At 31.0% G+C, this 21116-nt stretch overlaps 2 protein-coding genes across 2 annotated transcripts in view; both read left to right on the top strand.

Annotated features, from left to right (window-relative positions):
* LOC139481666 (teneurin-3-like) overlaps positions 1-4548 on the top strand; it is a 29678-nt gene extending 25130 nt beyond the window's left edge. Inside the window, exons 8-10 of the mRNA XM_071265120.1 lie at positions 1964-2059; positions 2835-3014; positions 4230-4548. Coding sequence (XP_071121221.1) covers positions 1964-2059; positions 2835-3014; positions 4230-4462 — 509 coding nt within the window. The 3' untranslated portion in view covers positions 4463-4548. The remainder of the gene's footprint in view (positions 1-1963; positions 2060-2834; positions 3015-4229) is intronic.
* Positions 4549-15636: 11088 nt separating this feature from the next.
* LOC139481676 (uncharacterized) lies at positions 15637-18895 on the top strand. The gene is made up of 4 exons (XM_071265143.1): positions 15637-15766; positions 16374-16616; positions 17407-17589; positions 18447-18895. Exons 1-4 carry the CDS (start codon positions 15718-15720, stop codon positions 18677-18679), a joined length of 708 nt encoding a protein of 235 aa, XP_071121244.1. The 5' UTR covers positions 15637-15717; the 3' UTR covers positions 18680-18895.
* The last annotated feature ends 2221 nt before the right edge of the window (positions 18896-21116 follow it).

Below are 21116 nucleotides of genomic sequence, written 5' to 3' on the forward strand. Positions count from 1 at the left end.
TAAAGAGATTTACCCAGTCATTTTGCGTAGTCTCTTATGTTTCCTTATATTACATCGGTATCGGCCTCCGTTTAACTGAGTTGTACTGTGCGTATTGCTATGTGTTTCTTTATTCTACAATGACTGGAGGTACAGGGGAGTGGGGATATCTCACAAAACATGTTTAACCCAGCCTCATATTAGCGCATGTCCAAAGTCAGGAGCCTCTGTCCTTTGTCAGTCTTGTATGTTTTTTAATTTTAGATCATTTATGTGTTTTGAAGTTTCTTGTGATGTCTTTTTTATTGAACTAGTACATAATTTTATTTAGGGGTCAGCTGTAGACCACCTCCTACATCTATTACGAAATGTTCTCGTTGAGTTGAAAACCCATTAGTGGCCTTCGGCTGTTATCTGCTCCTTGGTCGGGTTGTTGTCCTATTGACATGTTCCATTCTCTATTTTATATGCTAAACAGAAAACAAACATACTATACAACAACAACCCTCCCTTGCTTTCCCCATTCTTAATTTCCCAAGGCTTCTTTTAAAATATGATTTCTTGTTTATGTTGTCGTCTGCAGTGTGCTGAAAATGGGATCAACTACGTCATATACGTCGTAAAACATTTTATTTTTTTCTGAGTTATTCAGATACATTTTCTCATCAGTTTCATTTCTATACTAGTCAACAAAAGAAACGATACAAGACTTTTTTGCAAATTAAAGATAAAGTTTTCCGTTTATTGGACCAATATTGAAGGTAGTAATACTCAATCATTATGGAAAAATTATTGAAAAATAAATCCGTTTAAAAATAAATATTTTTTCGCTTTCGTGACGTTTTTTTGCGAATTTTTTGTTTTTTACAAAATTTAAAAAACAGAAGTTCCAACTAATGATACCAACCTCTCATTTAAAGGTAAAGACAATTTTTGCCATCAATCTGTTTTTAAAAATCATACAGTTTCTTCGTCTGTTTGTTAAGCAAAGTTCGGCCCCATGAGAAATCGTTAAAATGTATACATTATCAACTGATTTACCATAGACAGTATGTGTAAAGTGATATTAAAAAAGCGGTAACAATCTTAAAACTAAAGCGAAAGGTTCCAAATTTATTGTGTGTTGTTTTTATATCTAAAGCATTGATTTGAGACGAAAAAAAAAAAATTGCCTTTTTTGAGATTTCAAAAACACTTTTTACCCCAAAAATGTGAGAAGAAAAATATTTCAATCCTTTAGTTACAACATGAACATACCTTGATTAGCATATTGAATATTTTTAAACAAATTTGAAATTTTATTTAGTACTTAAAAAATTATGTGTCGATTTTTATTCAACATACCGCAAAACTAATTTGCACCCTATGCTCGTTTACACGGAATTTAGATACTTTCCGACAAGTTTTTATTTTCATTATCACATGTGCATACATTGCAAATGAAAGCTTTTCAAAATAGTGTATCTCATTTTCTTTTATATTTAATACTTTTTGATAAATTTTATTTCAAAGTTGTGTATCGTTTCTTTTGTTGACTAATATATTTATAACAAATAAGGAATAAAATGTCGATACTATCTTTAAATGATACTGAACGTTTACGTCTTTTAAAAAAATTCAGAAAGAGTTATCTCCCGTACAACGTGCCAATTTCTGGTAAAAAAAGCTAACCTAAGTACATCCTTAAATGAATCATGATGTTTTTTATGAATGTAGTTGTTTAATAATTTGCTGTAAATCTTCATGTCATCGCGTCTTAGATCAACCGTCTGATATTGGCAACCATGTCTTCTTACACAGGACAAAGCATGCTTATATATCAAAATGGTATTACGTGTACACTCTAAAATAAAGACGTCGATTATATCATTTACTCAATGAACATTATTTCACATAAAGACAGATACTGTATGAAGTTAAAAAAATTTCTTCTCTGACTATTATTTGTAAAAATTGAGTTTTTCTCTTTTTTTTTTTATTGCAGATGATCCATGTTACAATGTGAATTGTGGAGTCGGTACCTGCTCTGGTGGAACCTGTTCTTGTCCTGATGGATATTCTGGCAGTAACTGCCAAAACTGTGAGCATTATCATTATTTGTTTCTTTCTCCATTTGTACGTTTATATATATCGAAATGTATTTTTTTTTATTGCAAACACATAGACACAGAAGCGAATATGATGTTCTACTCTTCTGTGTGATAAGGCGTCTCTTTGAAATCAGATTGAGTCTTATTCACTGATGCAAAATGAAATTATTTATAAATTAGACTGTAGGAAAATGTAACGTTAAAAACTCGTTAAATTATGATTACAATCATGACGTATAAAGAGCGAGTCAATGTTAAACGTTGTGTAGTTTTATATGTAATACTGAATTTTTTAATAAGTATAATTTATATTTGGAATACATATAAAATAGATGAACTAATAAATATACAAATAAATAAAGAATTCAAGAACCAAAATTGTTGAACGATAAATAATATCAAATGTATTCCCGCCGCACAACATGGATATTCGTTATTTGTAAACATATTTGTTATCTATGATATACAATATATGACAAACATCATTTATCTATGGTTTGATGTTGTTTTGTCAAAATACATGTTCAACTGTAGATACAAATGTAAAAAAAAATCAACAAACAAATTATTTTTACTTTCAAGAAATAGCGTTTTACATTTTAGCAAATACCTGAAACGCAGTACCGGGACCATTGATATTTATCCATTTTCCTCGTCCCTAACAAATGAATGTAGCAACAGTTAATAAAACTACGTTAGAACTTACTAGTATTTTGTAGAGTATGTCAAAGCTCTTGTTTATTGGCTTTTGTCTATCCATTTTAGCTTGTCCAACTGGTTATGACTGGCTTTCAAGTAGCAATACGTGTGTTAAATTTTATGACGGTGATTACAGAAGCTGGGCTAACCTCAAAACGGCATGTCAAGCTGATGGTGCAGATTTGCCTCTTTTAAATACAGATACGCTATTCAATGACTTCAGGATCTACATGGATCAAAAATCAAGTAAATCCAAAAACAAATATTCACCATATTTTCACACCTAAACAAAAAGACACAAAATTAGCCTCTAGGAAAAAAGACAGACAGAAGCTTAAATACGTTTTTTTCTCTCTCCGTCAAATAACAAACCCGTCTGAGAATCCCTCCCCTTCAAAAACAAAACGAAATAGAAACATAAATTAAAAAAAGTTAATGTTTATTGGTTGCATGTATATTCTAGTACTTTCCCCTTACACTTAAAACTAACCAATACAAAATAAGAAAAAAAAACTTTGATATCATACATTCGTCAAGTCTTTCGAACAGTCAGAAATGTAATGTGCAATTTGTTATTAATCGTTGATATTTCTAAACTGGAGCATCTCACGAATCTTTGTGTAATTGGTCTTCCAGGTAGGTAAAGTTTAATTGCGATTGTTAAAAGCAAGACGTAATTATGGTCGACTACAATCAAGAAGTCATGTTCGCGAACTCTGATCTTCTAATCCATGAAGAACTATAGAACAAAAATCAACGTTAATGGTGTCTATAATTTGCTTAATTCACATGATGAATTCAACAAAAATATGATGGTGTGTAATTACCAATGAGACAAGTACAAAAATTGTATAAAAAAGAGACCAACATAACATAATTATCGATCACCATGAACAAAACCCCTTTAGGCATAGCAGATATGAAATCCCCGGAAAAGCCAAATGCATGCAATACAATTCAAAAATAAAAAAAACTAACGACAAGTTTATGTACAAAAACAATGTAAGCATAAATTAATTGAAATATGGATCATATTAAATTCAATCGCGGAATTTATTTTAGGTTAATAAGAAAAAGATTCAAATTTCGATAGTGATTTAGGTTGATTGTTATTAATATAATATTTCTTATCTGATATGAAAATCTTCATCAAAACTTCGTTATTAAAGTCACATTGACTATAACCAGTTGTTCCGTGTATACGGTGTCTTGCGTGCAACGTGACCCGTAGAATGATAACACATACAGCTTTTAATGTAAAATGAGTGTAAGACAATAGCTCATTAGTTTACCTTAAAGTTTATATAACAAAAATAAAATATAGTGTGATTGCCAATGCGATAGTTTTCATTTAAGACCAAATGACACCGTAATTAGCAGCTATATGTAGCCGTACGGCCTTAAGCAATGAGTTAAACCAATACTGCATATCATTATAATAATTTGTGTGTTCTTATTCAGGCGATCGAGTTGCAGTTGATGGAACTTTGAGCGGAAATCAAGGTATTTGGTCAAACGGGGATGTATTAAGCAGCAATAGATTTTGTTCCGGGAATCCCGACCTGAATTATCAGTCAAATGTGTGTTTGTATTTTGAGGATACAGCTGCAGGATATTGTGGAGCAACTAACAATAGAATTGACGATTCTTATTGTGATACATCTGCATTAAGAATTTGTATGAAAAAATTATAAAGGCTTTTGTAAAAATGGCTTGGCAGGGAAATGTTTTACCCGATATATACTGTTTACTGGAATACAGTATGTTGCAGAGCATTAATGGGTTTCAATTGTAAATTTGATCGTTATATTATGTTTACAACTTCCATTGATCTCTGATATGTCTATATAAATTCAGAACTTAAATACAATCTTCAATACTGTAGAAACTTTAACAAATCTGTTTAACAGATGTTATGTATGTTTAAGAATACTGACGGGCAGTCATCCTTCTTTTCTGTACTCTTTTCAATTTTTGGAGAATTTTAATTCATTAAGCAAATATATCATGTTAAGGAGGGGTATTTGCGAAAAAAACCAGTCGAGAGAATGTTAAATTTCGCGAGACGTAAGGCGAGGGAAATTCATTCTCAAGACTGGTATTTTATGCAAATACCCCTCAAGAACATGCTATATCTGTTTATTTACACCGAATGTTAATGCTCAAAAACGCATTGATGATCGTGACGTTACAAGCGTCTAGTCGGATAGAGTATGTTTTGGCAAAAACCACGGCAGAGAGGGTAAAAAAGGCATATCCTTTTACAAATACCCCGGCTGTGTTAAAAATGAACGATAAAATGAACAGTAAATTGGTGAAATATACACTGGCTATAAACCAATCAAAACCCAGGATTCTTACATAAGGTGTAATTACAAATAAAAGAACACTTCTGTTGTCGAATTTTTATGAACATACTTAACTGAATATCACTTATATGGTCATTTTTATAAATTTCCTGTTACAAAACTTTAAATTTTTTGAAAAACTAAGGATATTCTTATCCCAGGAATAGATTACCTTAGCTGTATTTGGCATAACTTTTGGGAATTTTAGGTTCTCAATGCTCTTTAACTTTGAATTTGTTTGGCGTCACTGATGAGTCTTATGTAGACGAAACGGGCGTCTGGCGCCTTAAATTATAATCCTGGTACCTTTGATAGCTATTAACTATTATATATTCTCTAGTATGCAATGAGAAGAACACAATTTTTGGATGGCTAAAAAACTTACAGTTATTTTTTTTCAGAAAAGAAAGATTCTAAAACAAACCTTATATTGCAATCATTATGTATGATGATATTTCACGGTTCTATTTTTTACTGCGACAGTTTTACAATTTAACGACACCAGCTTAACACATCAGATGAAGCTCAACATTACTTTTTTTTAATTATCAATCACACGCACACAAGAAACAAGACAGCATTTCAAATCTTCAAATAGATCAATTTTGAAAGTAATTATTTATTAACTACTGTTTGAAGTAGACTCGTTTCAATCACCACAATCGCTTTCAATTGAAATATTTTATTATGAAAACGAATGGTAAGGTGAATTTATAATTTCGTTTGTGCTTACACATTATAAGTCGGTTTAGTAATGTCCTTGACAAGGTTAATGCAGTAGGAATAGTACTGTGACCAGACGCAGTTTAAAATTGCATCGTCAAATATATACTATATGGCTAATTTATTCATTATTTAAATTTCCAATATAAGTACTTTCGAAATTTCAAACAGAAATATAATTACTGTTACAGTTTTGCATATCATAAGGTCAAATATCGATTACTATGTTCATTTCATATTCTAACGATAAAAAAATGTTTGTAGCAAGTAATGTTAAATTTTAATCAAAGACATCTTTAAAAATCTATTAACATTGAATTTTCTCAAAAACACATGAAAACTTTCAAAATGTCGTTTTTTTAATGACAAATGACATTTTCAGATACTTGTTCTACTGCCCAAGATAAACTCACATTCCTTTAAAGTTGCAGTAGCCCCCTTGCCTGGTGACAATCTATCTCTGCAATAAAGGATACATATTCTTTTAACTTGAAGCCTACTTAACCCAAACGCCTATTTCGGGAACCATTATACATGATATTCATACAATATAAACTAACAAATCCCTCGCAAAAAGTTACAATTAAGCTAATACCATCGAATTGGTAAATAAATCAGAATTAGAATTAGAATAATGGATTCAGCAATGTGAGATGCGATCCAGTTTCTAGTTTGAAATCAAACACGAATAAATACTATATTAGTGTCAATTAACTAGGAAACAAAGGACTACACTAACATCTTATAACTGATAGCAAGCTTGGTTTGCATTTTTTTCATACCATGATTTGATAATTATTATCTTTTTTTTACTAATCATAAAGCTATGCATCTCAGTTCTTCCACATGCAAAGACTTATCAAACCACTGAAATCATCGCGCGTGTCTTTTAAAGTCATCTAGACAGCGTTATTACCTACCGCAAACCAAGTTGTAGTTTTGTCGCATCTGGCAGGCAGCAGTATATAAATATTTGATGCACTTTAATTGAAATAGTAGTCTTTATTCGCAGACATTTTTAGAGTTTTGTTTGTATATCATACCGTTCAAAAAGGTTTAACATCAATACATTAAACAAATGTCATACTAACTTTGGTAAAATTTTGAGGAAAAAGGGAAAGGAAGGCAAAGAAACAGAATAAAAAACTTCTACCAAGTAAGGACTGTGACAGTTGATTTTATTTTTGTTTGAACTTTTGATTTTACCATGTGTTAATGGACTTTTCGCTTTAAATTATCTGTAGAGTTCAGTAGTTTTGTTATTTTACTTGTTGCATTATTATTCTCGTGGTGCCAATACGGTGAAGATAAGAAAACTGGAATTGGGACCGACAGGATGAAACAGTACATTTTCTATTGTGACATCCTCTATACAATTTTTCAAAACCAATTCACTAAATGACTGATTACAAGTTCTAGATTTATGTAACCTGAGATTATTTCCCCGATTTACACTCAAGTAGAACATATATATATATATATAAGAATATGAGGTATGAGTGCCAATGAGACAACGCTCCTTCCAAGTCACAATTTGTAAAAGTAAACCATAATAGGTCAAAAAAGAGGGACGAAAGATACCAGAGGGAGAGTCACACTCATTGATAGAAAATTACCTGACAGCGCCATGGCTAAAAAGAAAAAAAAAAACAAACAGACAAATAATAGTACAGAATACATAGAATAGTAAACTAAAGGCTAATCAACACGTACCCCACCAAAAACTTGAGGTAATCTCAGGTGCTCCGGAAGGGTAAGCAGATCCTGCTCCACATATGGCACCCGTCGTGTTGCTTACGTTATTACAAATCCGGTAAATAGTCTAATTCGGTAGGTCACATTCATGAAAAGGGAAAGGGTATTGTTGTTACGACATAAGGAACATATCCGATAGCATCTGTGGAAAAGTAATTTCATAACAGTCAACAGACTCGTGATGGCGTCCGTAAAATTTACGGAGGGATGATTTCAACTTCACTATTTGGAACTCTTGGTTTAATAGCTTCCTTGTGAGTAGCAATCCTCAATCAAGAAAATCATGATAGGAAAAGACAAGCCTGGGAATATCGTTTCAATTGGCAGATTTATACACCCTATGCAGGCGCTGCTGGAATGTGGCTTCATAGAAATAGAAAGTTCACAATTGGGAAGCTGAAATCATTTCTTTTGTCGTAAAGTTTTGTTTTCAATCAACCCTCATTGTCAATTTCTAGATGTAAGTCAAGATATGAGGCAGACTTAGCTGTATCTGTAGTATCCTTCATCTCCAGTTTGATCAAAGTGCGGTCCCAAAAATGACTAGTGTAAAACCATTTAAAAAGAAAACTAAAGGTCATATCTACATTAAAACAGAGAAACAATTATGAACAACATCAACAAACGACACTTGCAGAAGATCAGATTTTTGACTCAGGACATATGCAAACAAATGCAGCGAGTTTTAATAGACACCAACCTGCATCCATATCTGAAACAATAGTGTAACATCACAACATAGAAAGACACACTATAAATAAAGGCAACAGTACTATACCACTGTTCAAATAAAATATAATATATCAAACAAAATGGCTGAACTCAATCAAAAAACATACTAACACAAGTGAAAACAAATTTGGTTTTAACAAATCTTACAGATTTTATAAACTCACTTTTCAAACAAAAATCGCAATTTGTATGTACAAATGTTCGTTTAAGAGAATAAAAAAAAATACGGTGTTAAAAATAACGTATCATACAACGAGTGTGAAATGAAGACGTTTTAGTGTGTCAATGATTTCAATATTTGTTCTTGTTTTGTGATAAGTTATTACATGTATTATAAAAGGAAATAGTTATGGAACAACACGTCTCTGATTAAAAAGAATTAAATTACTATCAATAATAAAACTTTACGGTTCTAATTTTACCTTGTTACACCATTAGTTATATAATTTAACTGGCTTAGGTTTTCATAACATATGCAATTTTTACATCATCACTATTATTTTCATTATCATTGGTATGCATCTGTGACACGAATCAAGATTTGAAACTTTGAAACGAACCCAACTAAAACGGTGTCATTAAACCGTTTTAAAGAGCCATTGAATTTCAATCACCACAAACGTCAGAAATAAATTGATTTTGAGATTTATGCTGTGAATTTTAATTGTTGTGAAAATTAAAATTATTCATTTGAAAAACATTATTTTATGTCAATAGTTTGTGTAGGTTTAATTAGTACATGCATAATAAAGTTTGTGAAAAGCATCTGTTAAATTTTTGTTGACGTGTAACATGAGCGTCTAGCAAATTTGTGTCGCAACAACTACATATTAGGTCATAATATCAATAGAATATGACGTAATATACATATTTTGTTTAACTTAATAACGACTGCCTTTCGTAAAAACGGATTCTTTTATCGTAATAAAGACACAATTTGTCGTGTTGAAAATATATTTTGTCGTGATAACGACATATCTATATTCATCTTACATCCAATAGATTGATAGGTAAACGATTGGTTAAATGACTATACGTGGTGACTATATATAGGATATTGGATGTCCTAAATATATGGACTTAATTGTCATAAAGTGTTAGTTACATTGTACCATATGTATTTATTCAAGCGTTACATCGTACTTCCCTTTATAAAAACAACACGGTGTGGAGGAAAAATCTGAAAGGTTTCAACAGACGAAGGAATTGATGATGAAAGGTTAAAATAGATTCATAAAATATTTTAAGGTAACGAGTTGTTTTTGTTCACATTTAGGAGTTACTCTCCTATCGAAATAAAACAGAAATTTTAAAGGTTTCAACAGAGCAAAGACATTGATACATGTAATGAACGATTGAAATGAATAAATATAACAAATTTAACGTGAGGGTACCCACGTTTGTGTTATGTTCCACACAACAGTTGCCATGCTGTGCTTATTTTGTAGACGTATCCTTCTTAACTATATAGTTACACCAGTTTGCTATATTAATAGAACATGACGCAATAACGACATCTGGAGTGAAAAGTAATTTGATCATCAATTGTCTCAGCATTGATGTCAAGATTATAAGTTCCCTTTTGTAATATTTGACCTTATTTTGATTTTTGCATATTTTTAATCCATACTGAGTCATAGAAAAAGTTGTTTGAAAAGACCTCCAAACTATTCATGATTTTGTAATGTACTCAAATTGTATCAATGCTTACATTTACATCGTATTTATTATTTTTTTTGGATGTTTTGTTTTATTTCTTCCAATATCTAGAACACGATGATATGAGTACATATGAGTAAATGCTTACTTTTTTTTAAGAAATAGATGCTTGTAACATATTTTATTTGTTCATTTTTAAAAGAGGACTTTTTGTGAACGTTGCGTGGTTTTTTACATCGAATCGACTTATTTTTACTCGTACACAAATAAAACGTTATATATGTTTTAATCTACAGTTAACAGGCTTCATTATTCTTTACATTTATTGCTTAAAATGTTGTTAAAGTATTGCCGCGTTAAAAATATGAAGGTCCATGGAAAATCACAAATTATTACTCAAAGGTACGATAACGTATGGCTAGTTAGCTATTTAAATGCTAAGTGGAGATCAAAGACGGAGGTGTCTCATCAAATGGCAAAATCAAAAGCTCAAAATTATAAACGATTTGGAAACAACTGACATAATCCTTTGTTGGTGTGTTTATTTTCTTCTGTTACAAGTAAAGAACCTCTTCCCTATGTTAGTCAAGTATGTTTTTTTCAAAATTTTTAATGAGTTCATTTATATTATTTGGAGATTAGTGTGACGTAAATTTTTACCTACCTAGTACACAATTTTATTTAGGAGGAAGCTGATGTTTTCCCTGTGTTGAAGACTCGTTGGTGACCTTCGGCAGTTATCGGGTCTCTGTTTGGATTTTTGTCTCTTTGACATATTCCCCATTTTCATTTTAATTTTCATTCTTAATTTTATTTTTATTTGCCGAGCATCTCTGTCCTGCTTTTAGCCGAGTGCAAATAACATTCACAGCTCCAGACAATGCATGGTAATTCTTTATATACTGAAACTCATATAACTATTATGAATAAAATATTTATTGCAAAAACCTTCGTTTATAATTTTGAAGCGGACTCCGTAAAATTTCCGCGGTTCTGTATGTTTTATTTACGTCATAAATAAAACTATAGAGAGGCATTGATAACGTCATACATAAGGCGATAATTGGTCAGTGACGGTATAAAACAAATGCATATGAATATATAGTCAATGTCATTTCAATGCGCAAATAACACAGCTGCAGTATATAAAAGAATAATACTATCAGTTAAAGAATCTAAATTATCGTTTTATTTGAATATTTCACTTTAAACTTTTACATTATATAACTTCTTTTATCATTACAAAGACTCTTAGACCTCATCATTTGATGATGAGCTTATAAATTCAAATTTTCTGTCAAATCGCCTTAATCTGTTCAGCATGTTGTAATCCTACTGGATAAAGTTAAAACGGTTATTTTTCTAATTTAAAGTATTTTCAAAGAATATATCGGTATCACGGAATAAATACATATTCATTTCATGTTCTCTTATGGTATTTAATTCTCATGCTTTAATACACATGATATCTTTTTGTAAAAGTGAACGGAACTGTATCATACAGATAGCACTAATAAGATTTGCTGTTTTAAAGCAGACTTAAAAAAACCTTTTATCATGTTATATCTTCCCGCATAAATGTATGCTTTAGCTGAAAACAAGATGAAAAAATAAACTTATAGAGGATTTAAATAACGTAATATTTCTTTGGTATAATGGAATTGAAGATTTTTTATATGTACTTTGAGACAGAACAATTTTTTTTTTTGACTCCCCGTTTATTCTATAATCCGTTATTTTTTCGTTTTCTATATACATTTGTATTTCAATTGTTTTCGATTTTTTTCTGTATTACAAAATCTCAAATATGCTTCAAAAAATTTGCATTTGGTATTATCCCTGAATTCAAGTTTACTATCCACTGCGGTCACTGATATAGTACATACATGTTAGAAGAATGCATATCACTTTGTACCTTATCGCCTTCTTTCATATGTACATGTGGATTCTGAGAGAAATTCTAAAATAAACTAAATTATGGATTTCTTTTGGGTTAGTGGGCATGATTCGTTTTTTTCAAAAATTCCTAAAGTGTATGCACTTTTAATTTAATTCGACGTGAATCGACAGATCGGATAAATTTTTTCGTCGTGTCAACATTGACGAATGTATTGTATGGGTGATAACTCTTTAAACAGCTGCCTGAAACAAATGTACCGATACGATACCCTGGATAAGGTATGAGTTCCTCATTCCAGTATAAAGTATAAATAAACTGTAAACCTGCTCGAGTTTATTCATACTTTGTACGCTTATGAGGAACTCTCGTTTTTTTTTTAAATTGTGTGCGCCCGCTTTATTTTGACATTTTGCCTTACGAATGTATCTAATGACTTTATGCACGAATTTATCTCGTAACAGAAATAAGAAGATGCGGTAAAACTCTGTACAAAGATATAACCTGTTGTATGTTAAACAATGGGTGGGTCTCGTCAACATTTAACATTACACGCAGTATAAGGCAAGGTTGCACATTAAGTTCCCTGATTTTGGTCATTGCCGTAGATTTTTTTTCCTGCAGAATAATACGAGACAACAACATCAATTAAGCTAGATATTAAAACACATAGTTTAAAGATTTCTCAATTAGCTGACGACACAACACTTTTTCAAAAAAAAAAATTAAGTACGCCACACTCTTGATATTATTGAAATCTTTAGATCATTATCAGGTTTAAAATTAATTATTTTGGAACAGATCGAGCTAAATGTGATAAGCTGAGCTGAAAAAATAATGCAGAAATGCGACAAATTAATAAGTAATTGGAAAAAAAGATACTACTGATGGAGGTCTTAAGATGGCAGGTATAGACAATTATATAACTGCACTACAAATAGCAAGGATCAAAAGACTTACTGCAGATGATTTTGCTAAAAGGAAAGTAATTTCGACATTTTACTTTAATAAATTTGGTGCTAATTTCATGCTACTTTACATGAATCCAGACAACATTTACTCCATACAAAACCTACATAAAACTTTACCAAAATTCTACTTATAAATTGTAAAGTCTTGGTTCAAAGTACAAAATTTAAATAATACCAAACTTAAAAACAGTAGACAACAAATCGTCTTGGGAAACACGCTGATAAAATTTCAAGGAAAGTCTAATGTTTGAAATTTCAAAACTTAAATAATCTATACCAAATGAATGGCTCAATGTACTTAAATCAGAAAAATCAATAAAATCAAAAGTAAAGGAAAAAAAAAGAAGAAAAGAAAAAATAGAAAGAAAGAGGAAAAGAGAAATTTTATTAAAAAAAGATGCGGTACGAGTGCCAATGAGACTGTCCATTCTAATCTCAATGATAAAAAAACATTCTAGGTCAAAGTACGATTAAAAGTACGTTTAAAACCATTATAGGTCAAGAAACGTTGTTTTCTTCTAAACTAATTGAAAACATGATTACATTATAATATTTGGTATTATGGGTAATGAGACATTATCTATTAGAGTTAAAATGAAGTGCTAAATTGTTAATAGTCATGGGAACATGTTGCATTTGTTTGTCGAAATTTGGCTTTTGCACTTCTTTTTAGTTATTCCAAGTACTAATGTTTTGTAATGTTTTTGTCAGTTTCTGTAAAGAGTCATTAATCTCGTGAGTAAAGACACTCCTGGAAGTACGTAAATCACTATGAACAACAAACCATTTCAATGCTTTCAAATAAGCAATCGAACATATTATATTGTGTCGACCAACCCACTGAAGTCAGAGCGGCAATTATTACAAGTTGCCGGTTAAAAAAAGACGATTGAAAACCGTTTGCTAGGTGTTGCTTTTATTCATAGGAAGACGACAGTCCAAACATTACCAACAGTTGTTTGATGCACTCAACAATCAAAAACAAAGTTTCAAAAGCAACGGCTGTGCAAAACATAAGTGTTTTTCGTTTCCGCTTTTTAAAATAGATTAGACCGTTGGTTTTCCCGTTTAAATGGTTTTACACCAGTATTTGTTTGGGCCCTTTATAGCTTGCCGTTCGGTGTCAGCCAATGCTCTATGTTGAAGTCCGTACGTTGACCTGTAGTGGTTTACTTCTTTAAAGTGTGACTGATATGGAGAGTTGTCTCATTGGCACTCATGCCACATATTTCTATATATTTTTATTGAGAAAATGCTTAGTGGTTAAAAATGTGAAGTTGAAAATGCGGCGCTAAATTTAACGTAACATAAGCGCAATTGACTTTTGGTTCAAAAGAGCGCATTGCACCATGACGAATGACACATGTGGAGCAGGATTTGTCTACCCTTCAGGAACACCTATAATCATATCAAGATTTTGGTGGAATTTCTATTGCTCAGTCTTTTGTTTTCTATGATGTGTTATGTGTACTATTGTTTTAACGTTGGCCTTTAATAGCTTAATATAATTTGATATAAAGTGAAATTTAAATTTTGCAAACATTAATCCTGTCATTCAGTGGTTGTCGTTTGTTTCTGTGTTACATATTTATGTTTCCTCCATGTTTATTTGGACCGTACGTTTTATCTTTTGAATTGTTTTACATTTGTGATCACGGAGCCTTTTATAACTGACTATATGATATGGACATTGCTAATTCCGTACTGTGACATATAGCTATTAACTTCATTTTGGTCTCTTGTGAATAGTTTTATCATTGGCAATCAAACCACATCTTCTTTTTTAACTTATATGCAAATGTGTGCTAAGGAAAAGTTTCTATCACAATGTAAACAAAAACTCCATCTTAAATCTTTCGTCTATAATTGATAAATGCGTTTTCTGGTAAAACATGAAACGGCAATTTATATCAGATCGTGTCCGTTTTAAAATACATATCATCTTAACTATACGTCGTTAATGCTTGTAGAATATGGTGATTTCCAAAATGTCAATAAGAAATCATATCAATACCATTTTGTAAATATATAACAAATTAACACATCATAGATTCCAGGATTGAAAATTTGTATTTGCGTTTGACGCGTTTATCGTCTTCAAAAGACTTGTAAATGACGTTCGAATACGAAAAATTAAAAAGCATTTAGGACAAAAAGTTCTAAAATGATTTGCCAAATACAGCTAACATGTCAATGTAATCTATTCCTAAGGTAGAAAAGCCTTAGAATTTGAAAAAAAATAATTGTATAGACAGTTAATTTATAGTTATGATCATATCAATGATAATTCATGTCAACACAGAAGTGACTAATACTGGGCTGTTGAAACTCTCGGGGAATAAGTCTCCATCAGCAGTGGACTCGACACAATGGTTGTAAATAAGCTCATTATAAATTCCTTAATTGAAATTTTATGTTTACGCCAGACATGCGGGTTGTCTTCAAAAGACTCATAAGTGATTTATCACTAACTAGCATTGAGTAGCAAACGGGAAAATCTAAAGACAGCAGTCTCATTATACATGCTATAGTAAATAACTTTTAATCTTTATAACCAAACATTTCGATGCGACATTTTACAGGAAATTACGAATACATGTTTATCATGTAAATAAATTTCTTATAGCAAACCTAAATATGTACCTGAATGTCATTTATTCTTTGTAGAAATATATAGTAAATTAATAAAATCTGCCGGTCTGCTTATAAACCGTCAAATTATTTTCAAGCAGTTACACATGAGACAAGTTATTACAATTTAACAAAAATGTTTAAAGCTTTTAACTCGTTGTTAGACTAATCAATGGGCAAATTTGTTCTATACTTTAAATACTACGATACCTGTTTACACAATCATTACAGAAATGAATGCATCTTTGATTGTAGGAGTTATTTTGATGCTTACAAAATTTGGTAAGTGCAAATTCTTTCACTGCATTAACATTGTTAAAGTTATGAAAATACGGCTTTGTGACCAGACAACTACACGATAAAATATTATGTAAGGAAGATTACTAATTTTGTTTATTTTGAATGCTTTTATATCATTTTGAGAAAATCGAAAGTTTGTAAATGTATTACGGTCCATCTATATATAATTTGTAGCTTTGTTTTGACGTTGATGCTGGGTGTTTCGGAGTGACATTGAAAAATATGTTAAACACATCGGTTCAAGGTGTAAATTGTTCAAAAAAATTTCCATGTTTCCGAAAAAGTACAACATGAAAGCGTTTAGAAAATATAAAGCAGACATATTATCAAGAAAATTAAGAAACGAATTTTAATCTTTTTTTCAAAACTACTACATTTTCTAAGAATAAAAGGTTTAGCAAATTGGAAACGGAACAAATTGCCATCACGGGAAATTATCTTTGCTGACAGAAACCATTCGATAGGATTCAATAGAAGTATGTTTAATTAACGATATAAAAGCCGAAATAATTTACCAATTTGATTCATTTCTAAATGATGTTTAAAATTTGTCTCCGTCTTCGCATTTCCCTATTACTGAATATTACAGGTCATGCGGTAAGCGTTACTTGGTACAAATCACAGTTAACAGGAACCAATAATGCAAATGACATCAAATGGTCGGTTAAAGTTCGTTCAGTGACGGAATGCTGTTACCAATGTACCTTTAATTCCAACTGCAGGTCTTTCCAATATGAAACTGGAACAGGATACTGTACATTGCTTTTTGCATCCCGCCAGACAGGTCCGTTTGTAAACAGCACTGGGATAGTACATTACCGTGACTATCTAGGTAATATGAATATAAAAAAGATGATATGATATGGTACGATTGCCAATGAGACAACTGTCTACAAAAACCAAAATGACACAGACACTAACAACTATAGGTCACCGTACGGCCTTCAACAATGAGCAAAGTCATCTATAAAAGGCCATGATATGACAATGTAATACAATTAAAACGAGAAAACATTACAGAAAGTATGTTGAAGATAACAAATTGGAAAAAACATAAATCAGAATACGAAGGGAAACAATGAAAAGTAACGATTCAGATGTACGGAAGCGCATGTTAATCGAAAACGAAAAATTTGTATTTTCGCAAACAAAAAAAAATGTAACTAGTTTTACTTCCTTTGATGATAAATTTCTTTTTAAAAACTGAGTCGATGAAGATAATTTTATATGTCACAACAACGCTATATATACTTTTTTTCTTATTTCAAGTAAAGCAAAAAAACTGGAATTAGAAACTTTGTTGTACAATTTAGTCGGAGAAAATTACGTTGATATACTTAATGGATTTCTTATCTTTATTTGAACGATATCAGAATCAAAGATTACTTTTATACCGCCTTAGAATTTATGATAGAAAACGGAGTCAACACAAGTAAGTTATGACCTTGTTGTTTAACAAATGGGAGTGAAAATATATCAAAATATGATTAAATAATTGTTCAATGAGTAAAATGTATCAATAGAAGAGTATGTTACACTTTACAAAACAGACAAAGCCATACAACAGAAACATAACCCACATATTAGAAATTCAAAACAGCCAAAAATTTTTTCAATTGCAGTTTGTCCTAATGGATATGATCCTTTACCTACAAGTAACGCATGCGTAGCTCTACATACTGGTGACAGAACATGGAATGATAGTTTGATTGCTTGCAAGAATGAAGGTGCTGACCTACCAATACTGGATACAGATACTCTGTTTTACGAGTTTGTAGATTATATGGACAACAAGGCTGTTGCTTGTAAGTGCAATTGTTATTTTGTCATAAGGCGACAACAGTTTGATATTTGAATATTTTAGAGTAGCAGTGGTAATCAAAACATACATTCCATGGCAACTGCCACTGCCAACAATTAAATAATTTCTTCCAAAGGCAGCTTGAAAATAAATTGGATGGGAAAAGTCCTGCATGAAAATTTTAGATGAATACTTGTACAGAATTGTTAAAAAAAAATAATATATAAACCTGTTATTCATAACAAATAAGCATTTCTGTGGATCCTCACTTGAAAATCTTCTTAAAGAAACTTGCTACGGCGAGTGCGAAATAAAAAGTCCATAATAATTAACATTAACAAAATATAACATGTCATAGTACAAAGACACTGTAAAACGTTGCAAAGATTTCAACGCTGGCATATAGATTAACGTTCGTTGCAAGCTTTTGTAAAGATTTTATAGAGATAAGTTTATTCTATAATTAATATAATGTAAATTCAATTTTGAAAAATACATGAATCAAATTAAATTATTCTTCTCTATAACCCTATTGGAACTCTTTATAGAGTTAACTTTAAACCTAACACAAACGTTACTTTCTATATAAATGTTTACAAAATAAAGTTTAAATCATACATTGTTTATTTTGTATTCGAGATATAAAAGTATCCTATTTGGATAAGTAGTGGAAATAGATTTGTTTCAACGAATAATTGTAGTTCATTCTTTGTATTTGAAGTCTGAGAGCATGTCACATTGCATACAATAGTATATGTTTATATAGACTGCCTTAATTGCTATAGTCCTATAGCCATTTTCCATGTCATAAGTCGTACTTAATTATTGTTTATTTACAACGTTTACTCTCTTCATTTACAGCACACAGAGTTGCAGTTTATGGAAGAGTTGTAAACAACATAGGATATTGGGGCAATGGCGGTATAATAGACATTTCGAAATTTTGTGGTTCCCAACCAGACCAGTTACACACCCTTGATGTATGTCTATTTATGGCTCATGTTGGTGAAAGTTGGTGTGGTTCACCTGTTAACAGACTTGATGACGCTACATGTGACAAATTATCGTTACGAATTTGTATGCTTAAATTATAAGATAATAAGTCACTTCTGTTCTCATACTATGAAAAACAATATTTAATTTTTTGTTAAAATATTGTCTTTGAAGTTATAGTTGTCGGTCTGATATTGTTTAAAATCTCATCCTCTTTTTTATAAATTTTCTATTTACATTGTATTATAGATCAAATTTATTCGTTCTGTGTATGTAAACCTGTTTTTGTTATTATTTGTTTAATAAAATTAAGCCATTTTACAGTGTGTCTTTCCATATTGTGATGATATACTATGGTATCAGGTTAGGGTGAAGGTTGCTTTAAACAAATGAATTCATCATTATTAAAAATAAATCACATACAAAAATATATTAAAGTAATATAATTCGAAAGTAAGTTGTACATAGCTTTTATTAAATTGAATATGTTTCCTTGAAGTTCCGACTCAAATAAACGATTTCATTAACATTGTTACAACGATAAAGAATAGTTATATATATACGAGTCTAAATTGAAAACTACGTTCAAACCTATGATTGCGTTGGATAAAAACCGCAATTTTTTTACGTGTGCATGTAAAACAAATTTCGTTGTAGGAGAGTCTAAAAACAGCACAAACAACATTTTCCAAAAGACCAAAAAAGTGAAAAAGTATATTTAAACAAAACGCATTTGACTAACAGGTAGAACAACTGATGTTCTTTAACCCTGCTGACTGCCATTGGCGATTGCCAAATAAAATTGATCACAAGATGTAACAAAATGGATCTTATTATCAATTTAATACTAAACAGAAAACATTTTTGTACTTGTGGCCACGATGTTATGCCACAAACATACGGTGTCAATATGTTTTTAGTACACCAGATCCGGATTTCGACAATAAATGTCTCTTCAGTGATGTTAGGGATCGAAACGGTATTTGGAAGGCCATATAAAAAGTACCCTCATTTTTAGATAAACTCTTGAATTTTAAGAGTCAATATAGGATGAACGGATCATATAAACCGGAGGGAAAATATGATACAAGCCCATACAAAAAAAAATATAAACGAGTCTATATATATATATATATATATATATTACATAATACGAAGAAAATAATGCTTTTGCCTCCTCCTTCTCCCCCACCCATTTTTCAAATAATATAAATCAATATATGACCTTTTGTACTTAGAAGTGGATTTAACAACAAAACAATTGTTTTATCACTTGAAATTATTCATTGACATTGAAGTGTAACCCTCATTTGAGCGGTTGTTCCCAACTTGATGAATATATTTATTGATAATGACAGTTATCTTTTCCGAACCATCGATCGCAAATGAAAAAAGTTGAGACGTAAACTATGTTTGAAACACGTGCGTCGCTAAAAAGACTTTGAGGTACCCTCAAAGCCAAAGGAAAAAGTCGGAGATTTCTCTTGCTTTTGAAGATTTTTCGTCATAACAATAGTTTTCCTTTCTGGATCATCGTTAATAAAAGAATGACAGGAGACGGTCAAAAGTTTGCTTTTTACACGTGCGTCGCAAAGTAGATGCCATTTAACCATAAACGTTAGTCAAATAAGACAATCAAAACCTTTATCGATTAGTCCTTCGTTGCCTACAACTATAAAATGCAAACAGCTGATTAGTGATTTTCTATCAAAATCTTACCGAGTTCAAGGTGAATTCAGAGTATTGCCAGGTACAGTCCAAGAAACCCGAAACAAAATAAATAAACAAGAGTAATGAAATTAAATCGTTACATATATTTCTTTCGCTAAATTCTTTCGCAAATGATGAATCAAAATCGCAACAATCCCCCCCCCCCCCCCCTAATGCGAAAATGGCGACCGACAGCTGAAACCCTGCTTACAGCAAAAAATAATTTAAAAAATGACAAAAAATAAAACTTATTAATAAATGCCGATGTTCGGATGAATAATTGTTCATTTAAAGAATTGTTGTTAACACTTTACCGATCATGTCATATTTGACCCATTATTGTACCAGTGCTGTTTTAAATGACTTAAAAAAACCCAAAGACGAACAATTCCTACTTCGTTCTGGTAGCTTCTTCAACAATCTAATGGATGCAAAAATGAAATAATCAGAGTAGATGCAAACTGTTGTACGTATTTCTTCAGTATTATGAGTTTGATGAGTTGAATGGTTATGTATATAAAATATTTTATTTGTACAGATTTATGAAAACACACTGGAACATTTTTGTTTGGAATAATTGATTAGTGCATTTCCAGAATGATTGTTTGATTAAATTTGAATAAGATACCTGCATGTCAAACCAAATTAAAGTCTTTGATTAGTCACAAAAACAAACGATATTATTTTAAGCCCCACCGAAGTCGTCAGTAAAAACAGTTAGTTTATTTTGGTAGAATCGAATTTGGGCCGTATGTTATATTTCATTTTACGTTTAATTATAAAAAAAATGTTTCTGTTTGATATTGAATTTCTTTTTTTTTCTTTTTC

Source organism: Mytilus edulis, chromosome 7 (assembly GCF_963676685.1).
Source record: "Mytilus edulis chromosome 7, xbMytEdul2.2, whole genome shotgun sequence".
Taxonomy (NCBI): Eukaryota; Metazoa; Mollusca; class Bivalvia; order Mytilida; family Mytilidae; genus Mytilus; species Mytilus edulis.